Source organism: Triturus cristatus, chromosome 7 (assembly GCF_964204655.1).
Source record: "Triturus cristatus chromosome 7, aTriCri1.1, whole genome shotgun sequence".
Lineage (NCBI taxonomy): Eukaryota > Metazoa > Chordata > Amphibia > Caudata > Salamandridae > Triturus > Triturus cristatus.
In genome coordinates, this window is record NC_140590.1 from 369,788,214 (window position 1) to 369,809,185 (window position 20,972).

General features: G+C 55.7%; 1 protein-coding gene across 1 annotated transcript in view; it reads right to left on the reverse strand.

Moving 5' to 3' along the window:
- Positions 1–19,413, reverse strand: part of LOC146809694 (uncharacterized) — a 68,107-nt gene extending 48,694 nt beyond the window's left edge. The window contains exons 1-2 of the mRNA XM_085614882.1: positions 19,042–19,413; positions 13,999–14,409 (exon numbers count right to left, since the gene is read on the reverse strand). Coding sequence (XP_085471008.1) covers positions 13,999–14,409; positions 19,042–19,413 — 783 coding nt within the window. The remainder of the gene's footprint in view (positions 1–13,998; positions 14,410–19,041) is intronic.
- Between the last annotated feature and the right edge of the window lie 1,559 nt (positions 19,414–20,972).

A 20,972-nucleotide genomic window follows, 5' to 3' on the forward strand; every position in this document is an offset into this window, starting at 1 on the left:
CCATGAAAAGGGGCAGAGATGCAGCTAATGGGGAATTGCACTTGGGTGCATGCAGGGGGCCACATGTTTACCTCCCTGGAACTGCCTGCATGCCACACCATGCAGGCATGTGCTGCAGGTGCTGTCACGGCGGCGGGCTGCATGTTAGGCTCTCCTATGAGCCTCTCAGCCCACCGCCGTGAGAACGCCACAGCCTAGCCTGCCCAACCAGGATTAAACTCCTAATTAGGTTGGTAGGTGCACCATGGCTTTGGCGGTCCTCCAGCAGACACCACAGTGGAGGAGGTGCTGGAGGGACGCCAACGTTGTAATAAGGCTGTTAATGTCCTGGAAGCGACCCCAAATAATATACCTTGACCAATAATAGTTAGATAAGAGCTAGAGAAACCCTTGATTCAATTAGCTCATGTTGTAGATTTTGTCTCTTGAGTAAATTTGGCATTAGTATTATGTTGGACAAAGCCCTTTCTGCAGGGCCTCCCCCAGATTTTTTCCTTCTGTTGCTGAACCCCTTTTTTGTTGGTGTTAGGACCATATGCAATTTACCACTGCTATACCACTGCTAAGGTGCTTGTTATCTCCCCCTAAAACATGGTAGCATTGGCCTACACCTGATTGGCACATTTAATTTACTGGTAAGTCCCTAGTAAACGGTACTACCTGTACCCAAGGCGTGTAAATTGAATACTACTTGTTGGCCGGCAGCACTGATTGTACACCCAACTGAAGTAGCCTTTTTTAAACATGTCTCCGGCCTGCCACTGCAGACTGTAGGGCAGTTTTAAACTGCCATTTCAACCTCGCCTAAACCTTCCTTTTTAATACATATAAGCCACCCCTAACTTAAGCCCAAAAGTCCCATAGGGAAGGTGCATTGTACTTAAAAAGTAGGACACGTGGAATCAGGTTTTACTTGTCTTGGTAGTGAAAAACTCCTAAGGTCATTTTTCACTACTGTAAGGACTATCTGTCTGGTGTTTGGATAAAATGTTGAATTGAAAATATTGTGATACATTAATATTGTGTCACGAATATCGTGATAGCAAAAATATCTTGGACAGGATTATCAACGGTGAGAATATTGTTTTAATTGTTGTTTTTAATATTGTAAGTATCGTTTTTAAAAATATTGAATGTTGTATTTTTATAGGTTAATTTATAATTTGTTTTTTATAATGCCGTATTTTAGTTGTATATTAATTTTTGTGGTTACAGTTTGTAATTTTTTTTTGTAACTTAAAAGAGTTTGAATAAATATTTTATTATAAATTTGATTCATGCTTTTAATTAATGTATGTGTAATTATGTTATAGGAGCGGGACGTTGGGTTTTTAGGGGAAAAGGGTGGAGAGGTTTTTAAAATATGTCAATGGTATGGAGGGGTATAAATAATAATGACCTGTTTCAGAGAGTGGTAAAGGATAACATGCATCTCATAAATTCATGCTTATCAGCAGAAGATCCATCCCCTGAGGCTGTCCATGATTTCAATAAACTCTGCCGAGATATTAAATCCCTTATGTAAAAACCCATTTCTGCAGTGAAACTAGGGCCTAGATGGTTCAATCATGAGTGCTCTGTGGCAAATAGACAATTGCGCAGAGCCCTATCATCTGACCCTAGGTGTAACCTCAAAGTGAAACAGGCTATGCTGTGGTATAAAACCACGATTTCTAATCGGAAAGGGGAACATCTAAAAAAAAATGCTGGGAGGCATTGGTAATAGCCGCAAACACAAAAAAGGGCGATACATTCTGGTCAACCGTGAGGGATCTGCGATCTATAGGGCAGCTTCTCACTCCCATTAGCTGCACCATTGCGAGTGAGTGGTGGGAAAACCACTTCAAAATTGATGCAGCTCCAGGTCAAGAGGCGTACTATTTCAAGCCTGGGCCATTAACCAGAATACAGATAAACCCTGTCTGAGGTGGAAGAAGCGATTCAGCAGAGTGTGGGCAATAAATCTTCTGGCCCTGATGGGCTACCCATTGATCTTATCAAATCCAAACCAGACTTTTGGGCACCTCTCCTTTTAAATGTTTTTAACAATTTAGGGGCCGATTCCAATCATGGAAAAAGGAAGTACGAATAGTCGTACGGAGCGTTTTCTCCGTACGACTCATGCCAGGTAAACTCATTCTACAACCTAGGAAGTACGATTCGTACAGAAAGCCTTTTTCTGTACGAATCGTACAAAAGACCGTACAGCAAAAAAATACCCACGATTCTGATCCGGAACTGCTTGTACGCGACGTCCGTACGTATTTCAGCAGCGTTTTCAGGCCCAGCAAGTACGATTCGTACCGACGTCACTACGTACCTCGCTGTGACTACGGGAGCGAAAAACTGCCGGAAAAGCAGAACCCTACACCACGGAGCCCCGGTACGCGACGTACAGCCATGAACCCCATCGTACGTGTCATCCCGGTCCTCTTGGCCTACGACCTGGGGGGGGGTGAGGGCCAGGAAACATACCCCATATGCAAACACAAACCTATAATATGGAGGCCATACATTACCACCAGGGTCTGGTCACTTGGGGGGGGTGGCCAGAAACCCCTGCGTACCGCAACAAGGAAGTGGACGTGTACGGTGCGTACCACACGTACCCCTACGGCACCATGACAAAAGTGGTACGGACCGTACCCACGCATTCATGTGTGGGTACGGTCCGTACCACACGTACCCCTAGGCGCAATGACAACAGTGGTATGGACCGTACCCACGCATGAATGCATGGGTACGGTGCGTACCACATGCACCCCTACGGCGCCATGACAACAGTGGTACGGACCGTACCCATGCATGAATGCATGGGTACGGTGCGTACCACATGTACCCTGTTAGACGGACCGGGAGGGTCGGCCGAGGACAAGGGGAGAGGTCTCCGGGGAGAGCCGTCTCCAGCGATCGTACAGATAAATAACTTCCCCCCCACAGACAGACACCACACAAGGAGAAGATTTAGCGTTCTTTATAGGCAATTTCTTACGGTACGATGGAAGGTACAAGGAGGTCTGGACTCAGGAGTCCCCTCGATTCAAGTCTCTCAAGATGGGGAAAGAGGGTAGCGGGACAGTCTGGTTACCAGTCTGGTAGTTGAGGTGGTACGGTGGATAGCTCACAATCCTCGAGCTCGGTGTTCTAGCTGGGACGGGCCGCGGCAGCGCCAGCAGGTCCCGGTGGAGATGGTTGATACACGGTCCGCGGCAGCGCCAGCAGGTCCCGGAGAGATGGTCGATGCACGGTCCGCGGCAGCGCCAGCAGGTCCCGGTGAGGATGGTCGTTACAACGGGCCGCGGCAGCGCCAGCAGGTCCCGACGAGGATGGATGTTGCAGAAGGCCGCGGCAGCGCCAGCAGGCAGGACGATAGTTCACAAGATAGGGCTACGGCAGCGCCAGTAGTCCGTCAAGGCTGAGTTCTCTCGGTGTCTCTCGACTCCAGGATACAACTGCCGTCCTGCTCCGGAGCTGCCCTAGTTATAGGTCTGGCGCCCTTTGATGTCCGGACCCTCGCACTTGGAGGTCGGAGGGTCCGGGATGAAGGTGTCCAGACACCCAGCAGGGGGTGGACCCAGCACCTGGGGGAGCTGGAGGCGATCGGCACCTGGCGGGGGAGAGCCCTTGACGCTTCGTTCTCCCATTGACCTGCCAAGTGGTCCGCTCACCTCCTGGGTGGATGGTGGTGCCGGGATGCCGGGGCTGGCCAGGCCCAGGGTTAGGGTCGGGTGGAGGCCCCGCGGCCTCGTGGCGCAGGGCCCAAGATGGCGGCTTGATCCGGCCGGGGGAGCCGGTGGTGGCTCGGTCCCGTGATACATGGAGGTCCGGGGGCAGGAGTTCCGTCGGGAGACGGAGTGCGGGTGATTCGTGTGGGTCACGCCTGGTGGGCCGGGGCTTAGGCCCTGTCATGCGGGGAGGGAGCAAGCCCTTCGGGTGGCCTGTCCAACATGCGTCCCCCCCAGCTGAAGGCGGGGAGAGTCACCCATCTTCCTGGGGACTCTCCTCGTCGAGGCGGAAGAAGCGTGACAGGCCATCTGCGTTGGCGTGGTCTTGGCCCGGTCGGTGTTCCACGGTGAAGTCCATTCCCTGCAGGGAGATGGACCAGCGCAATAGTTTTGGGTTCTCCCCCCGCATCTGCATCAGCCACTGCAGGGGTCGATGGTCGGTTTGTACCCGGAAGTGGGTACCGAAGAGATAGGGCCGGAGCTTTTTGAGGGCCCACACCACTGCGAAGGCCTCCCTCTCGATTGTGCTCCAGCGCTGTTCTCGGGCCAGGAGACGTCTGCTGATGAAGGCCACCGGCTGTTCATGGCCCTCGGGGTTCAGTTGGGAAAGAACCGCTCCGATGCTGTGGTCGGAGGCGTCTGTCTGTACAATGAATTCCCGACTGTAATCGGGGGCCTGGAGCACAGGGGCGGTGCACAGGGCGGCCTTCAGCTTTTCGAAGGCCGCTTGACAGTCGGTGGTCCAGTTAATCCGCTTCGGCTGGTTTTTGGACGTGAGACCCGTGAGGGGCCCCACAATGCTGCCGTAGTCCCTCACGAACCGCCGGTAGTAGCCGGTGAGTCCCAAGAAGGCTCGGACCTCGGTCTGGGTGACGGGGGGCTGCCAGGACTGGATGGCAGCAATTTTAGGTTGCAGCGGGGCCACCAGCCCGCTTCCTACCTGGTGCCCGAGGTAGGTCACGGACCCTTGACCAATTTGGCATTTGCCAGCCTTAATCGTGAGGCCGGCCCGCTGGAGGGCCTGCAGGACCTCTTGGAGGTGGAGGAGGTGGTCGGACCAGTGGCGGCTGTACACCGCGATATCGTCCAGGTAGGCAGCGCTGAACTCCTCGAGCCCCGCCAAGACCTGGTTCACTAGACGTTGAAAAGTAGCGGGGGCATTCTTCATGCCGAAGGGCATGACCTTGAAGTGGTAGTGGCCATCGGGGGTAGAGAAGGCAGACCGTTCCTGGGCCCGGGGTGTGAGACCGATCTGCCAGTAGCCCGCTGTTAGGTCGAAGATGCTGAGATAGCGGGCGGCCCCCAGCCGGTCGATCAATTCATCTGCTCGGGGGATAGGATGAGCGTCGGTCCGGGTGACAGCGTTCAAGCCCCGGTAGTCGACGCAGAATCTCAGTTCAGGCGTGGTGCCGGGGGCAGCGGCTTTGGGGACCAGTACAACTGGGCTGGCCCAGGGGCTGTCCGAGGGCTCGATGACCCCGATCGTGAGCATTTTGGCCACTTCCTCTTGGATGCAGGCCCGTACCCGATCTGGCACGCGGTAGGCCCGGTGTCGGACAGGGGGACTGTCCCCGGTGTCCACGTCGTGCAAGCACCAAGGGGTGATCCCGGGGGTGAGGGAGAACAGTGTAGCGAACCGCAGTAGGAGGTCCCGGCAGCCCTGGCGTTGCTCTGGGGTGAGGGCATCGGAGAGCCGGACCCCGTCCACGGAACCGTCGTTCTCCTGAGTCTTCAGGAGATCCGGGAGGGGTTCGGAGTCTTCCTCCGCCCCACTGTCCGTAGCCATCAGGAGGCTGAGTTCTGAGCGCACAAAGTGTGGTTTGAGTCTGTTGGTGTGGAGGACCCGAAGGGGGTTCCGGGGGGTCCCCATGTCGATGAGGTAAGTGACGGGGCTTTTGCGCTCGACCACTTTGAAGGGCCCCGTCCACTTATCTTGCAAGGCACATGGTTCGGTGGGGGACATCACCCACACTTGTTGACCAGGTTCGAACTCGACGGAGGAGGCATTGTGATCGTACCATTTTTTCATGTCCTCCTGACTGGCCTCGAGGTTCGCTTTTGCCATCTCCCTGAAGCGTCGGGTCTGATTGCGGAGGGCCAGGAGGTACTTGAAGACGTCTGGAGGGGTCTTTAGGGGGGCCATCTCCCAACCTTCTTTGACTAGGCTGAGGGGCCCTCGCACAGGGTGCCCGTACAGGAGTTCGAAAGGGCTAAAGCCGAGGGACTTCTGGGGAACTTCTCGATAGGCGAAGAGGAGGCACGGGAGTAGTACATCCCACTGGCGACGGAGGGGCTCTTCCAATCCCCCAATCATCCCCTTGAGGGTGCGGTTGAATCGCTCCACTAGTCCGTTCCCTTGGGGGTGATAGGGGGTCGTGAATCGGTAGGTGACCCCGCACTGTTGCCAGAGGGACTTCATATATTTCGAGATAAAGTTCGTGCCTCGGTCGCTGACGACTTCTCGGGGGAAGCCCACTCGGGAGAAGATCCCCATTAGGGCCCGGCCAACCACCGGGGCTGTTACAGTTCGTAGGGGCACCGCCTCGGGGTAGCGGGTGGCGTGGTCCACCAGTACCAGGATGAACCTATGTCCTTGTGCCGTGCGGGGGTCCAGGGGCCCCACAATGTCTATTCCTACCCTCTCGAACGGGGTGGTGACCACTGGGAAGGGTTGCAGAGGGGCTTTCAGCTTACGGCCGCTCTTCCCACTGGCTTGGCACGTGGGGCAAGACCGGCAGTGGTTAAGGACGTCGTTCCGCATCTTCGGCCAGAAAAAGTGAGTCACTAGGCGACTGTAGGTTTTGTCCTGGCCCAGGTGTCCAGCCAGGGGGACATCGTGGGCCAGAGTTAGTAGGAAGTCTCTGAAGCGGAGAGGCACCACCAGCACTCGACTGGCCCCTAGTTCTGCGATTCTTTGTTCGCTGTATAGCAGGTCGTTATCCCAATAGACCCAATGAGTTCCGGTGGAGTCCCCTGCGCTCTGGGCGCTGGCTTGCTGGCGGAGCCCCTCGAGGGAGGGGCAGGTCTTTTGCTCCTGGCGGAACTGCTCTTGGGTGGGCCCCCCTTCTTGACGCCACTGAGCCAGGCCGGGGAGGTCCTGGGGTTGCGCGACCCCTTCGGCCGTTGGTTCTGGGGGGTTGGTCTCGTCGTGGTCCTCTACTGGGGCGACCGGGGGTGGAGGTGCTGGCCATTCTGGATCTTCTGATCGGGGGACGGCACGGGCGGCCATGGACCGGGTGGTTACGCAGGCCCAGTCCGGGAGGCCCAGCATCCCCAGGTGCTCTCTTCTTTCGACGGTGGCCCACGGGGAACTCTCAAGGTCATTCCCCAGGAGGCAGTCCACGGGTGCATCATCCCGGACCGTCACCTTCAACAGGCCGGAGACCCCTCCCCATTCGAAGGGGACGCAGGCCATTTGACACAGACTCTCGGAATTGTCGGCTGAGCGGACGGGGCAGAGAATGTTCGGCAGGATCTGCTCGGGCTTCACCAGGTGACAGCGGACGGCCGTCACACTGGCGCCTGTGTCACGTAAGGCCTCGGCCCGACGTCCATTAATGGTCACCCATTGGCCATATTTCCGGGTGTTGGCGGGTAGGGGGGCCCGCGGAACCATGTCCTTTCCCCCTAGGCATGCTAGAACCATGGCGGCCGGTTCCCACTCTTGCTGGGCCGGCTCATATTCTTCCTGTTCCTCTGATAGTCGTTCTTCCCCCAGGGCGGCGGCCGCTACCTGGCGGGGCTTTGGTGTTTGGTTCTGCGGGCAGCTCGGGTCATTGGCGTAGTGGCCGACTCGCTGGCATCGGTGGCACGTGACGTTGGCTCGGAACCCCGGGCGCATCGGGGGGTTGCCCCGCCCGGCCGGGGGCGGGGTGCTGGCCACGGGTGTTGCCGGGATGGTGTCTCTCCCTCGCCCCTGGCCTCCTCCTCCTCCCCGGGGACGGTGCTGGCCTTGGTTGTTTCGGTTTTGCTCGTGCGGTCCTCTCCGGCCCACTCGGGTGCTTTCCCATCGGTCAGCTTCGGCGGCGAGTTGCCGGGGGTCAGTCAATTTACTGTCGAGGAGGTGCTGCCTGAGCTCGACGAAACAGTTGTTCGACAGGTGCTCCCATACCATAAGGTTAAAGAGTTGCTCGTAGGTCGTTACATGGCTCCCCTTGATCCAACCCTCGAAGGCTCGGCTGAAATAGTTGACGTACTCCACCCAAGTTGTACCCGGGATCCGGGTGCAGTCTCTGAACCTCTGGCGGTACATCTCGGGCGTGAGGCCGTAGCGGGTGAGGAGGGCAGCCTTCATGTGGTCGTAGGACGACATCTGGTGATCTGGGAGCTGCAATAGGGCATCGCGGCCTTCGTTGACGAACCTCCCCCATAGTCCGGCTCCCCAATCACTCCGGTCGATCCGGTGGGAGGTCATGGCGATCTCGTAGGCTTTGAACCACTGTTGTATGTCGTCCTCTCGGACATATTCTCGGACAACATCCTTGGGGATGTGGACTTTTCTCTCGGTTGTTCCCGGGGTGTGCGGTCGCTCAGGCACCCCCGGTTCTTTATTCTGTTTCCGGAGTTCTATTTCCGCCAGTTTGCGCTCGTGTTCGAGTGTTATTCTTTTTTCATCGAGCTCTCTCTGTCTCTGTTTTTCTTCTCGCTCTTCTCGGAGCCGCAGATGTTCTAGATTTAGTTTCTGCTCGGCTAACTTTAGTTCACCGTCCATCTTGAGTCGTGCCATTTCCAACTCATGTAATCTGGTTCTTTCTCTTTCTTGGATCTCCTCCTGCGAGAGGCCCGTTCCCCGCTCCTCGGGAGCCGTGGCGTTCCCCTCTGGTGCGACACTGTTTTGGTCGGGGGATCCGGTGACCCCAGTTTCCGCCCACGACTCAAGGGCGCGCTTTAAATCGTCTTTGGTACTCAGGCCGGTGGTAGCAATGCCTAGTTCCATGCAGAATTGTTTAAGTTCGCGGTGGCTATATTCTTCCAACTTATCCATTTGGAACTTTTCAGTGGAACCGCTATCTTTGGCTGACATCGTGGTTTTGTCGTGGGGTGAGCTACTCTCTGTACGATTACGCGTTGATTCGGATCGCGCCGCTGGCCACCAATGTTAGACGGACCGGGAGGGTCGGCCGAGGACAAGGGGAGAGGTCTCCGGGGAGAGCCGTCTCCAGCGATCGTACAGATAAATAACTTCCCCCCCACAGACAGACACCACACAAGGAGAAGATTTAGCGTTCTTTATAGGCAATTTCTTACGGTACGATGGAAGGTACAAGGAGGTCTGGACTCAGGGGTCCCCTCGATTCAAGTCTCTCAAGATGGGGAAAGGGGGTAGCGGGACAGTCTGGTTACCAGTCTGGTAGTTGAGGTGGTACGGTGGATAGCTCACAATCCTCGAGCTCGGTGTTCTAGCTGGGACGGGCCGCGGCAGCGCCAGCAGGTCCCGGTGGAGATGGTTGATACACGGTCCGCGGCAGCGCCAGCAGGTCCCGGAGAGATGGTCGATGCACGGTCCGCGGCAGCGCCAGCAGGTCCCGGTGAGGATGGTCGTTACAACGGGCCGCGGCAGCGCCAGCAGGTCCCGACGAGGATGGATGTTGCAGAAGGCCGCGGCAGCGCCAGCAGGCAGGACGATAGTTCACAAGATAGGGCTACGGCAGCGCCAGTAGTCCGTCAAGGCTGAGTTCTCTCGGTGTCTCTCGACTCCAGGATACAACTGCCGTCCTGCTCCGGAGCTGCCCTAGTTATAGGTCTGGCGCCCTTTGATGTCCGGACCCTCGCACTTGGAGGTCGGAGGGTCCGGGATGAAGGTGTCCAGACACCCAGCAGGGGGTGGAGCCAGCGCCTGGGGGAGCTGGAGGCGATCGGCACCTGGCGGGGGAGAGCCCTTGACGCTTCGTTCTCCCATTGACCTGCCAAGTGGTCCGCTCACCTCCTGGGTGGATGGTGGTGCCGGGATGCCGGGGCCGGCCAGGCCCAGGGTTAGGGTCGGGTGGAGGCCACGCGGCCTCGTGGCGCAGGGCCCAAGATGGCGGCTTGATCCGGCCGGGGGAGCCGGTGGTGGCTCGGTCCCGTGATACATGGAGGTCCGGGGGCAGGAGTTCCGTCGGGAGACGGAGTGCGGGTGATGCGTGTGGGTCACGCCTGGTGGGCCGGGGCTTAGGCCCTGTCATGAGGGGAGGGAGCAAGCCCTTCGGGTGGCCTGTCCAACATACCCCTACGGCGCCATGACAACAGTGGTACGGACCGTACCCACGCATGAATACGTGGGTACGGTGCGTACCCCTACGGCCCCATGAGTACTCAGGTACGGACCATACCCACACATACATGCGTGGGTACGGTGAGTACCCCTACGGCCCCATGAGTACTCAGGTACGGACCGTACCCACGCATACATGCATGGGTACGGCCCGTACCACACGTACCCCGTTACGGCAGCAGGAAAATTTGGATACGAGGCGTACACATGCCAGGACTGTGGGCATAGAGGACTGGCCCAGCATGTTACCTTCAAATTGTTGAGTGTGTAGGTCCTGGCCAGCAGTGTACAGCTCCAATGGGGTGCGTGGGTGGGTGCAGAGGCCTCCCAGCAGTGGACAGACATATGAGGGGTGGGTGCATATCACTATCGGCAGTGGACAGACATATGAGGGGTGGGTGCATATCACTACCAGCAGTGGACAGACATATGGGGGTGGGTGCAGAGCACTCCCAGAAGTGTCCAGACATATGAGGGGTGGGTGCAGAGGACTCCCAGCAGTGGACAGACATATGGGGGTGGGTGCATATCACTAGGGATGGGCGGAATTTGCGAAAGCGACTTTCGCAAATTATCGCGAAAATGTTAAAAATCTCTGCAAACAAGCGGAAATATCGCGAAGATGCGGAATTTTTTTTCCCGCCCGTTCGCGATATTTTTTGCATGGTTGCGGGTCGCTAACTTACCCCTGCGGTTGCTCGCGGGCGCGGCCATCTTGTTTTCAGTTGTCTCGCGGTGCATGATCGCGAGAAAAAAGACGTGATCGTGCGACGCATGACGTCACTGCGGACGCGAACTGTCGCGAGACAGCGCAAATGGCTGAAACAATACAACATCTCATGGAGAACGCGACCGGATCGGGAAAACTTGTCGGCGAATGCGGGGATTCAGGTAAGGCGATCGCGCGCGCGTGAGAATGTATTATTTTACAGCGCGAGCAAGAACCAAATTATCGCAAAGCTGCGGAATGCGGAAATTTTGACATTTCCGCGCTCTCCGCGGAACGCGGAAATGCCAAATTATCGCAAATTCCGCGAACGGAACGGAAATTTTGCCCAGGCCTACATATCACTATCAGCAGTGGACAGACATATGAGGGGTGGGTGCATATCACTACCAGCAGTGTCCAGACATATGAGGGATGGGTGCAGAGGACTCCCAGCAGTGGACAGATATATGAGGGGTGGGTGCAGAGGAGTCCCAGCAGTGTCCAGACATATGAGGGGTGGGTGCAGAGGACTCCCAGCAGTGGACAGACATATGAGGGGTGGGTGCATATCACTACCAGCAGTGGACAGACATATGAGGGGTGGGTGCATATCACTACCAGCAGTGGACAGACATATGGGGGTGGGTGCAGAGGACTCGCAGCAGTGTCCAGACATAGGAGGGGTGGTGCAGAGGACTCCCAGCAGTGGACAGACATATGGGGGTGGGTGCATATCACTATCAGCAGTGGACAGACATATGAGGGGTGGATGCATATCACTACCAGCAGTGTCCAGACATATGAGGGGTGGGTGCAGAGGACTCCCAGCAGTGGACATACATATGGGGGTGGGTGCATATCACTATCAGAAGTGGACAGACATATGAGGGGTGTGTGCATATCACTACCAGCAGTGTCCAGACATATGAGGGGTGGGTGCAGAGGACTCCCAGCAGTGTCCAGACATATGAGGGGTGGGTGCAGAGGACTCCCAGCAGTGGACAGACATATGGGGGTGGGTGCATATCACTACCAACAGTGTCCAGACATATGAGGGGTGGGTGCAGAGGACTCCCAGCAGTGTCCAGACATATGAGGGGTGGGTGCAGAGGACACCCAGCAGTGGACAGACATATGGGGGTGGGTGCAGAGGACTCCCAGCAGTGGACAGACATATGGGGGTGGGTGCATATCACTATCAGCAGTGGACAGACATATGAGGGGTGGGTGCATATCACTACCAGCAGTGTCCAGACATATGAGGGGTGGGTGCAGAGGACTCCCAGCAGTGGACAGACATATGAGGGGTGGGTGCAGAGGACTCCCAGCAGTGTCCAGACATATGAGGGGTGGGTGCAGAGGACTCCCAGCAGTGAACAGACATATGGGGGTGGGTGCATATCACTATCAGCAGTGGACAGACATATGAGGGGTGGGTGCATATCACTACCAGCAGTGTCCAGACATATGAGGGGTGGGTGCAGAGGACTCCCAGCAGTGGACAGACATATGAGGGGTGGGTGCATATCACTACCAGCAGTGTCCAGACATATGAGGGGTGGGTGCAGAGGACTCCCAGCTGTGGACAGACATATGGGGGTGGGTGCATATCACTATCAGCAGTGGACAGACATATGAGGGGTGGGTGCATATCACTACCAGCAGTGTCCAGACATATGAGGGGTGGGTGCAGAGGACTCCCAACAGTGGACAGACATGTGAGGGGTGGGTGCAGAGGACTCCCAGCAGTGTCCAGACATATGAGGGGTGGGTGCAGAAGACTCCCAGCAGTGGACAGACATATGGTGGTGGGTGCATATCACTACCAGCAGTGGACAGACATATGAGGGGTGGGTGCATATCACTACCAGCAGTGTCCAGACATATGAGGGGTGGGTGCAGAGGACTCCCAGCAGTGTCCAGACATATGAGGGGTGGGTGCAGAGGACACCCAGCAGTGGACAGACATATGGGGGTGGGTGCAGAGGACTCCCAGCAGTGGACAGACATATGAGGGGTGGGTGCATATCACTACCAGCAGTGTCCAGACATATGAGGGGTGGGTGCAAAGGACTCCCAGCAGTGGACAGATATGTGAGGGGTGGGTGCAGAGGACTCCCAGCAGTGCCAAAACATATGAGGGGTGGGTGCAGAGGACTCCCAGCAGTAGACAGACACATGAGGGGTGGGTGCAGAGGACTCCCAGCAGTGGACAGACATATGAGGGGTGGGTGCAGAGGACTCCCAGCAGTGTCCAGACATATGAGGGGTGGGTGCAGAGGACTCCCAGCAGTGGACAGACATATGGGGGTGGGTGCATATCACTACCAGCAGTGGACAGACATATGGGGGTGGGTGCAGAGGACTCCCAGCAGTGGACAGAGAAATGCAGGTGGGTGCAGAGGACTCCCAGCAGTGCCCAGACATATGAGGGGTGGGTGCAGAGGACTCCCAGCAGTGGACAGACATATGGGGGTGGGTGCAGAGGACTCCCAGCAGTGGACAGACATATGAGGGGTGGGTGCATATCACTACCAGCAGTGGACAGAGATATGGGGGTGGGTGCAGAGGACTCCCAGCAGTGCCCAGACATATGAGGGGTGGGTGCAGAGGACTCCCAGCAGTGCCCAGACATATGAAGGGTGGGTGCAGAGGACTCCCAGCAGTGCCCAGACATATGAGGGGTGGGTGCAGAGGACTCCCAGCAGTGTCCAGACATATGGGGGTGGGTGCATATCACTACCAGCAGTGGACAGACATATGAGGGGTGGGTGCAGAGGACTACCAGCAGTGGACAGACATATGGGGGTGGGTGCAGAGGACTCCCAGCAGAGGACAGACATATGAGGGTGTGACGGGTCGGATAACGCAGGAGACGGAAGGGTTGATTTAACTGCTTTTATTCGTTGTGGTTTGCGTTTTCGAGTAAGTACAGGTCTATAATAGGGAAGTGGGGGTTCGGTGTTTCTCTCCCTGGTCTCCCTCCTTCCTGCCGTGGTTCTTCCCTTCCGGATTCTTCCCCTTAGCGGTGTAGGTTCACAGGTCTCTCTTGTCTCCGGGCCGTCCACGCTCAAAGAAAAGAAGGAAAGACACCAATCCTGAGTACTTGGTTTCCGGATAGCAGGGCGTAGGGAAAGGGGGTGAGGGAACACTCGGTGTAACGGCGGGTTGTCCTTAAGTGTGAAGCGGTGCTCAGGGAGGGTAGTGATGGGGTGCAGTCGCTAACACACTGTGGATCTAGTGCCCGGTTGTCCCCCCCCTTACTCCGTCCCTCCTTTTTTCTCCCCCCAGCCCCGTATGCGGTCCCGTACCTTGGTGAGCCACGCTCCTCCTTGAACGTGGCTGGGCGGCTCACGGGGTCGTTGGCCTCCTGGCTCTCCACGCTGGGTTTCCCGACCTCCTCCGAACGTCCTCGGCTCCGTCTGTCTTCCTCCCTCGGTCTCGTACTGAGTCGGACGACTCCTGATCTTCTCCGCCTTTGTTTCGCTAGGTTCTCCGCTGTTTCTCGAAACTCCTCTCCTGCTCTGCTCTTCTCTCTCCTCACTCTCTCCGGTGTTCAGCCACACTGGACCATCGGCTTCACTTCCTATATCCGCCCAGTCCTGCACGTCATCGCTGTTGGGGGCGGGGCTCTCGGCACAGTCCTGCCAGTTAAAGCAACAGTCCCCATAATCGTCCGTCATGACGTGTTCCGGCGTTCCCATAGGGAACCACTCGCTCTGCTGTGAACACAAAGGAGGGGAGAAGGCATCGTTCAGAGTCTCGGATAGGACACCCCTTTTCCCTGTCCGCTGCACCCCGTGACACACCTCCCCCCTAGGATTCTCCCGATTGGGGAGAGGGTTACGTGACAGGAAATCCGCGCTTTGGTTGTCCTTCCCTTTCCTATGTCGCACGGTGAAGGAAAAGGGCTGGAGACTGAGGAACCACCGCAAAACCCTAGGATTCAGGGAGACGTTGCGACTCATCCATTGCAGTGGGGCATGGTCAGTATATAGGGTGAACGTACGGCCTTCGAGGTAATATCGGAGCTTGTCCACGGCCCATTTTATCGCCAAGCATTCCTTCTCCACTGTGGGGTATTTCAATTCTCGGGGGAATAGCTTGCGGCTGATGTAGAGGATGGGATGGTCGGCCCCGTCCGTGCCCATCTGTGAGAGGACCGCCCCTATCCCATAGTCGGAGGCGTCCGTGTGGAGAATGAAGGGGCGTGAAAAGTCTGGGGATGACAACACGGGGCTGGTGGTGATCACTCTCTTTAAGGCGTTGAATGCTTTCCACATGGGGTCAACAAGGTCTGGGCTTTAACGTCTTGTTTCAGGGTGTCTGTGAGGGGAGCGGCTAGCTCTGAAAACTGCGGGATGAAGCGCCGATAGTACCCTATTAAGCCTAGGAATCCCCTCATTTCTCTCTTGGTTGTGGGAAAGGGTGTCTCTGCTATGGCCCTTACTTTCTCTATTTGGGGTTCTATCACCCCGTGCCCCAATATGTAACCCAGGTACTTGACTTTGTGATATCCCACCCGGGATTTCTTGGCGTTTATGTGGAGCCCGGACTGTTTCAGGGCCGTTAAAATGGTATGCAGATGTTGTAGGTGCTGTTCCCAATCTTCACTGAAAATAACGATATCATCAAGATATGCCGATGAGAAGGAATGATATCGTCCCAACACCAGATTCATCAGACGCTGAAATGTGGCTGGGGCTCCATGCAACCCAAAGGGCAAGACGGTAAATTCGTAGAGGCCTTCCGAAGTGGCGAAGGCCGTTTTCTTCCTATCTTCCTCCCGAAGGGGAACCTGCCAGTATCCTTTGGTGAGGTCCAAGGTGGTGATATATTTGGCAGTCCCCAATTTTTCAATGAGCTCATCAATGCGAGGAATAGGATATGCGTCGAATGCAGATATCTCATTCAGGGCCCTGAAGTCCATACAAAATCTGGTGCTCCCATCTGGTTTGGGCACCATTACAATGGGTGACGACCATTCACTTCTGGAGGGTCTGATTACTCCTAGGTCCAGCATGGATTTCACCTCCTTTTGTATGGTGGCTCTTCGAGCGGCCGGTATGCGGTAGGGTCGTTGTTTGATGATTCTTCCGGGTACAGTGTCGATGCGATGTTCGGTGAGTGTGGTTTTCCCTGGCCGGTCCGAGAAGATGTCCGCGAAGGGACCCAGGGTTCTCTGAAGATCTACTTTTTCGGACTCCGTAAGGTCTTCATTCACCCCTAGATCCAGTAACGTGGAGTCGATCGGGGACGGTTGGTTTTGAACCAGTAGTGTTGGTTTGGGTGGGGCCCCTATCCACTTCTTCAGCAGGTTGATGTGGTAGGTCTGTCTTGTTCTGTCGTTGAGTTGTAGTTGATAACTGGTTCTCCCTATGGTTTTCGTCACCGGATAGGGGCCCCTCCACTCGGCTTGGAATTTCTTGGTAGAGGAGGGGAGGAGGACCAACGCCCAGTCCCCTATCTCCAACCGTCTCCACTTTTTGCCTTTGTCGTAAATGGTTTTCTGGATCCTCTGGTTTTTCTCTATGTTGGAGTATGCCAGGTCCCGTAACTTTCCTATTTTGGATTTCAGGGCCTTGGTATATTCGAGCATCCCTTTCTCTTGTTCTTCCTCCTCCTTCTCCCATGCCTCTTTGGTCATCTCCAGTAATGTTCTGGGCTGCCGGCCGTATAGCATCTCAAAAGAGGAGCATCCTAGGCTACTCTGTTTTTGGCCCCGTATGACGTAAAGGGCGAGCGGTAGGATTTGGTCCCATTCCCTTCCGTTCACGGTCAACATCTTCCGCAGGGTGGCTTTCAGGGTCCCGTTATACCTCTCTACCAGGCCGTCGGTTTGAGGGTGGTATACTGCCGTGCGGATCTGTCGTAGTTGGAGGAGGGCGCATACTTCTTTCATCAGGCGGGATACAAAGGGTGTCCCTTGGTCCGTCAGGATCTCTTTCGGGAACCCCACCCTGGAGAAGAGTTCCGCGAACCGATCTGCAATGAGGCGGGAAGTTGGGGCCCGTAGGGGATAGGCCTCGGGGAACCGGGTAGCGTAGTCCACAATTACAAGGGCGTACTGGTTACCCCTCCGGGTCTTTGGTAGGGGACCTATCAGGTCCATTCCCACGCGTTCAAAGGTGTACCTATGATCGGTAGAGGCTGTAGGGGTACGGCTGGTGGACGGTGAGTATTTCTCCTTTGGCAGATGTCGCATGCCTGGCAGTGTCTTTTTATGTCTTGATAAATCCCGGGCCAAAAGAAGTGGCGAAGCACGTTCTGGGTCGTCTTCTCGCTCCCTATGTGTCCGGCTGTTAGATGGGAATGTGAAAAAAACATGATCTGATCACGGAAGGACACGGGGACCAGTAACTGGGGTGAGTCTTCCTTTTTCCCTTGTCGGTATAGCAACCCTTCTTTGATGAAAAACCGGGGAAATACAGGATTAGGAGTGTCTTGTTCCCTGTGGGCCTGGTCCCATGCATTTCCCAGTGTGGCGTCGTTTGCCTGTGCAAACTTAAAACTGCGATCCAATACCCAGGGCTCGGGGGATGTCAAGGTTGAGAGGGGACCAGTGTGGGAGGGCATCGAGTGTTTAACTGAGGCCTGGTTTTGCAAGGTTTTTGTGAAAAGGTCCAGAAAGTGGGGGTTGTCGGTCCCTAGGATGAGGTCTTCTGGAAGGGACTCTAACACGCCTACCTTGACTGAACATCTCGTCCCCTCGGGTAACACAAGGGTTATGATGGCGACTGGGTAGGGCTTTACATCCCCATGTACACACCTGACATGTACTTGTGTCTCTGGGAGAATCTGTTCGGGGCGTACGTATAGGGCTTGGACCACGGACTGTCGACACCCTGAGTCTAGTAAAGCTTGTGCGGTCAACCCGTTTAACTGTACACTTACGTGAAATGCATTCCCCAACTCTGCGGTGTACATGACGGACCGGGGTACGTAGCCGACCTCCATAGGCTCTTCCGTCATTTTCTTTTGGGGGCATGAACGGGCAATATGGCCCCAGTTCCCACAGTCGAAGCACTGGGGACCCCTGAATGGGGGTGCAGGGACTACTAGCCCTGGTGGCATGGTTTTTTTTTTATCAGGTCGGGGCTTACGCTCGAACCGGGCCCCCAAGGGTCTCCCGGGTTTCTCTGCGTCCCAACCCGATGTTTTTGGTTGGGCTCTGGCAAAGGTTGTGGCAAGTTCCATGGCTTGTGCAGTGGTGAGCCGGGGGTGTTGTCGTAACCACCTTTGGGTGCTGTAGGGTAGGGCTTCCAAATATTGTTCGAGATACACTTTGTCCATGATCTCGGCCTTCGTACTCTTTTCGGGCGTCAACCATTTATCCGCCGCCGCCTTCAATCTATAGAAGAGGGTTTTCGGATTTTCCCCCGTAACCCCTCTCTCTTTTCTGAATCGTACCCTATATGCTTCGGCATCCAACCCCAGGTGGTCAAGAATCACTTGTTTAATCTCAGCATAGGAGGTCAACCCTTCCGGGTTCGCCACCTGGTACGCTGCCTGTGCCTCCCCTGTAAGCAAAGGCGCCAGAAAGTACGGCCATTTCTCTGGGGCCCATCCGCACGCCCGGGCCACCCGTTCAAAGTTTAAGAGGAAGGCGTCCGGATCCTCTCCTGGCAGGAATTTTTGTAGGGAGATCCCCGAAGGGGTGGGCCCATGCAACCGGGCCTCAGGGAGAACCCCTGCCCCTGGTTTTCTTAATGTCTCCTGTAGTCCTTCCCACTGGGCGGTGACGGTGGCTTTGAACGTGTCTCGGTCAGCCTGCGCTGAGTTCAATTGCTGTTCGACCACCCAACTCAATTGGTCCTGGCCCTTCACCAGGTGCTGGATGAGCGAGTCCATCGTGAAAGTACTGATGGCTAGGGTGCCTGCATTCTCCACCAGTTGTGACGGGTCGGATAACGCAGGAGACGGAAGGGTTGATTTAACTGCTTTTATTCGTTGTGGTTTGCGTTTTCGAGTAAGTACAGGTCTATAATAGGGAAGTGGGGGTTCGGTGTTTCTCTCCCTGGTCTCCCTCCTTCCTGCCGTGGTTCTTCCCTTCCGGATTCTTCCCCTTAGCGGTGTAGGTTCACAGGTCTCTCTTGTCTCCGGGCCGTCCACGCTCAAAGAAAAGAAGGAAAGACACCAATCCTGAGTACTTGGTTTCCGGATAGCAGGGCGTAGGGAAAGGGGGTGAGGGAACACTCGGTGTAACGGCGGGTTGTCCTTAAGTGTGAAGCGGTGCTCAGGGAGGGTAGTGATGGGGTGCAGTCGCTAACACACTGTGGATCTAGTGCCCGGTTGTCCCCCCCTTACTCCGTCCCTCCTTTTTTCTCCCCCCAGCCCCGTATGCGGTCCCGTACCTTGGTGAGCCACGCTCCTCCTTGAACGTGGCTGGGCGGCTCACGGGGTCGTTGGCCTCCTGGCTCTCCACGCTGGGTTTCCCGACCTCCTCCGAACGTCCTCGGCTCCGTCTGTCTTCCTCCCTCGGTCTCGTACTGAGTCGGACGACTCCTGATCTTCTCCGCCTTTGTTTCGCTAGGTTCTCCGCTGTTTCTCGAAACTCCTCTCCTGCTCTGCTCTTCTCTCTCCTCACTCTCTCCGGTGTTCAGCCACACTGGACCATTGGCTTCACTTCCTATATCCGCCCAGTCCTGCACGTCATCGCTGTTGGGGGCGGGGCTCTCGGCACAGTCCTGCCAGTTAAAGCAACAGTCCCCATAATCGTCCGTCATGACGTGTTCCGGCGTTCCCATAGGGAACCACTCGCTCTGCTGTGAACACAAAGGAGGGGAGAAGGCATCGTTCAGAGTCTCGGATAGGACACCCCTTTTCCCTGTCTGCTGCACCCCGTGACAGAGGGGTGGGTGCATATCACTACCTGCAGTGTCCAGACATATGAGGGGTGGGTGCAGAGGACTCCTAGCAGTGGACAGACACATGAGGGGTGGGTGCAGGGGACTCCCAGCAGTGTCCAGACATATGAGGGGTGGGTGCAGAGGACTCCCAGCAGTGTCCAGACATATGAGGGGTGGGTGCAGAGGACTCCTAGCAGTGTCCAGACATATGAGGGGTGGGTGCAGAGGACACCCAGCAGTGGACAGACATATGGGGGTGGGTGCAGAGGACTCCCAGCAGTGGATAGACATATGAGGGGTGGGTGCAGAGGACTCCCAGCAGTGCCCCACTCCCAGGAGGATGGATGTCATTCACACACTGCATGACACACCACATGTGGGTGTGAGGACATACAACACATGCATACCCACCCATGGCGGATGCCCCACAATACACACCCTGATTTCATGCCAACAGACTGTATAGTCATGGAAATGCATACTAAAATAAGTTAGCCAAGGGGAACACACACTTTCACTCACATCACAGGAGTGATAGGAATGTCCAGGTGCTGCTCCAGCCACCCAGATGTTGTCTCTCATGTAAGGAATAGGGTTCACTGCGACTAGATATAATGCCCACAATTGTGAGTCAGGTGCTCAAATACCATGCATTACACGTGCCATTTGCGTGTTAGGCCGTGATTACACACATGCATAGTGCTGAAAAGGGGCAATTGGTCCCTGATGCCATTCCTACATACACAAAACACAAGTACAGTGACTGGCAAGGATGGCACAGACGATTCAGCAGAAGACATCTGTGAGCATGCATGGCCATTGTTGAAGGGATCCGTCACCAACAAAGGAAATGTTGACACAGGTCAGCACAACAATTGTGCAACTGTTTGCAGGGAACATGTCAGGTGCCACAGAGGAAGGAACACTCCTTGGGACAATGTCTCACAATCCAAAGGAACACACACTACCAAATAATATTTTCACAGACATTGTGATGGCACACAGATACCATGGTCCACCTCATGACCATCATACTAAAACATTTCTCATAACCCTAACACATTACCAGAACACCAACTTCATGGGCCTCATCACCAACATCAAGTACCTGAAATGCAATAGTGTGGAAACTAAATGAAAAAGATTTATTCAGCACACCCAAAAAAATTTGTAAGAAGACACTATTTACAAAGGCCAATGGCCAGTCCATAGTTCGAGTCCAAGGGTGGACGTATGCGACCTTGTCCACCCCTACCTTGCCTGCACAAAGTCACCTCAAGGTTTGTCGACCGGGGGGGGGCATCATCAGTGGGAGTACCAGGCACTGCAGGGTCAGGAGTGGGTTTGGTAGGTGTGGTGGGTGCAGGGCTGGACGTATCCACCACAGGGGGTGGGGCAGCGCCAAAGGTGGTGGTGAGCAGCTCGCTGCACACTGC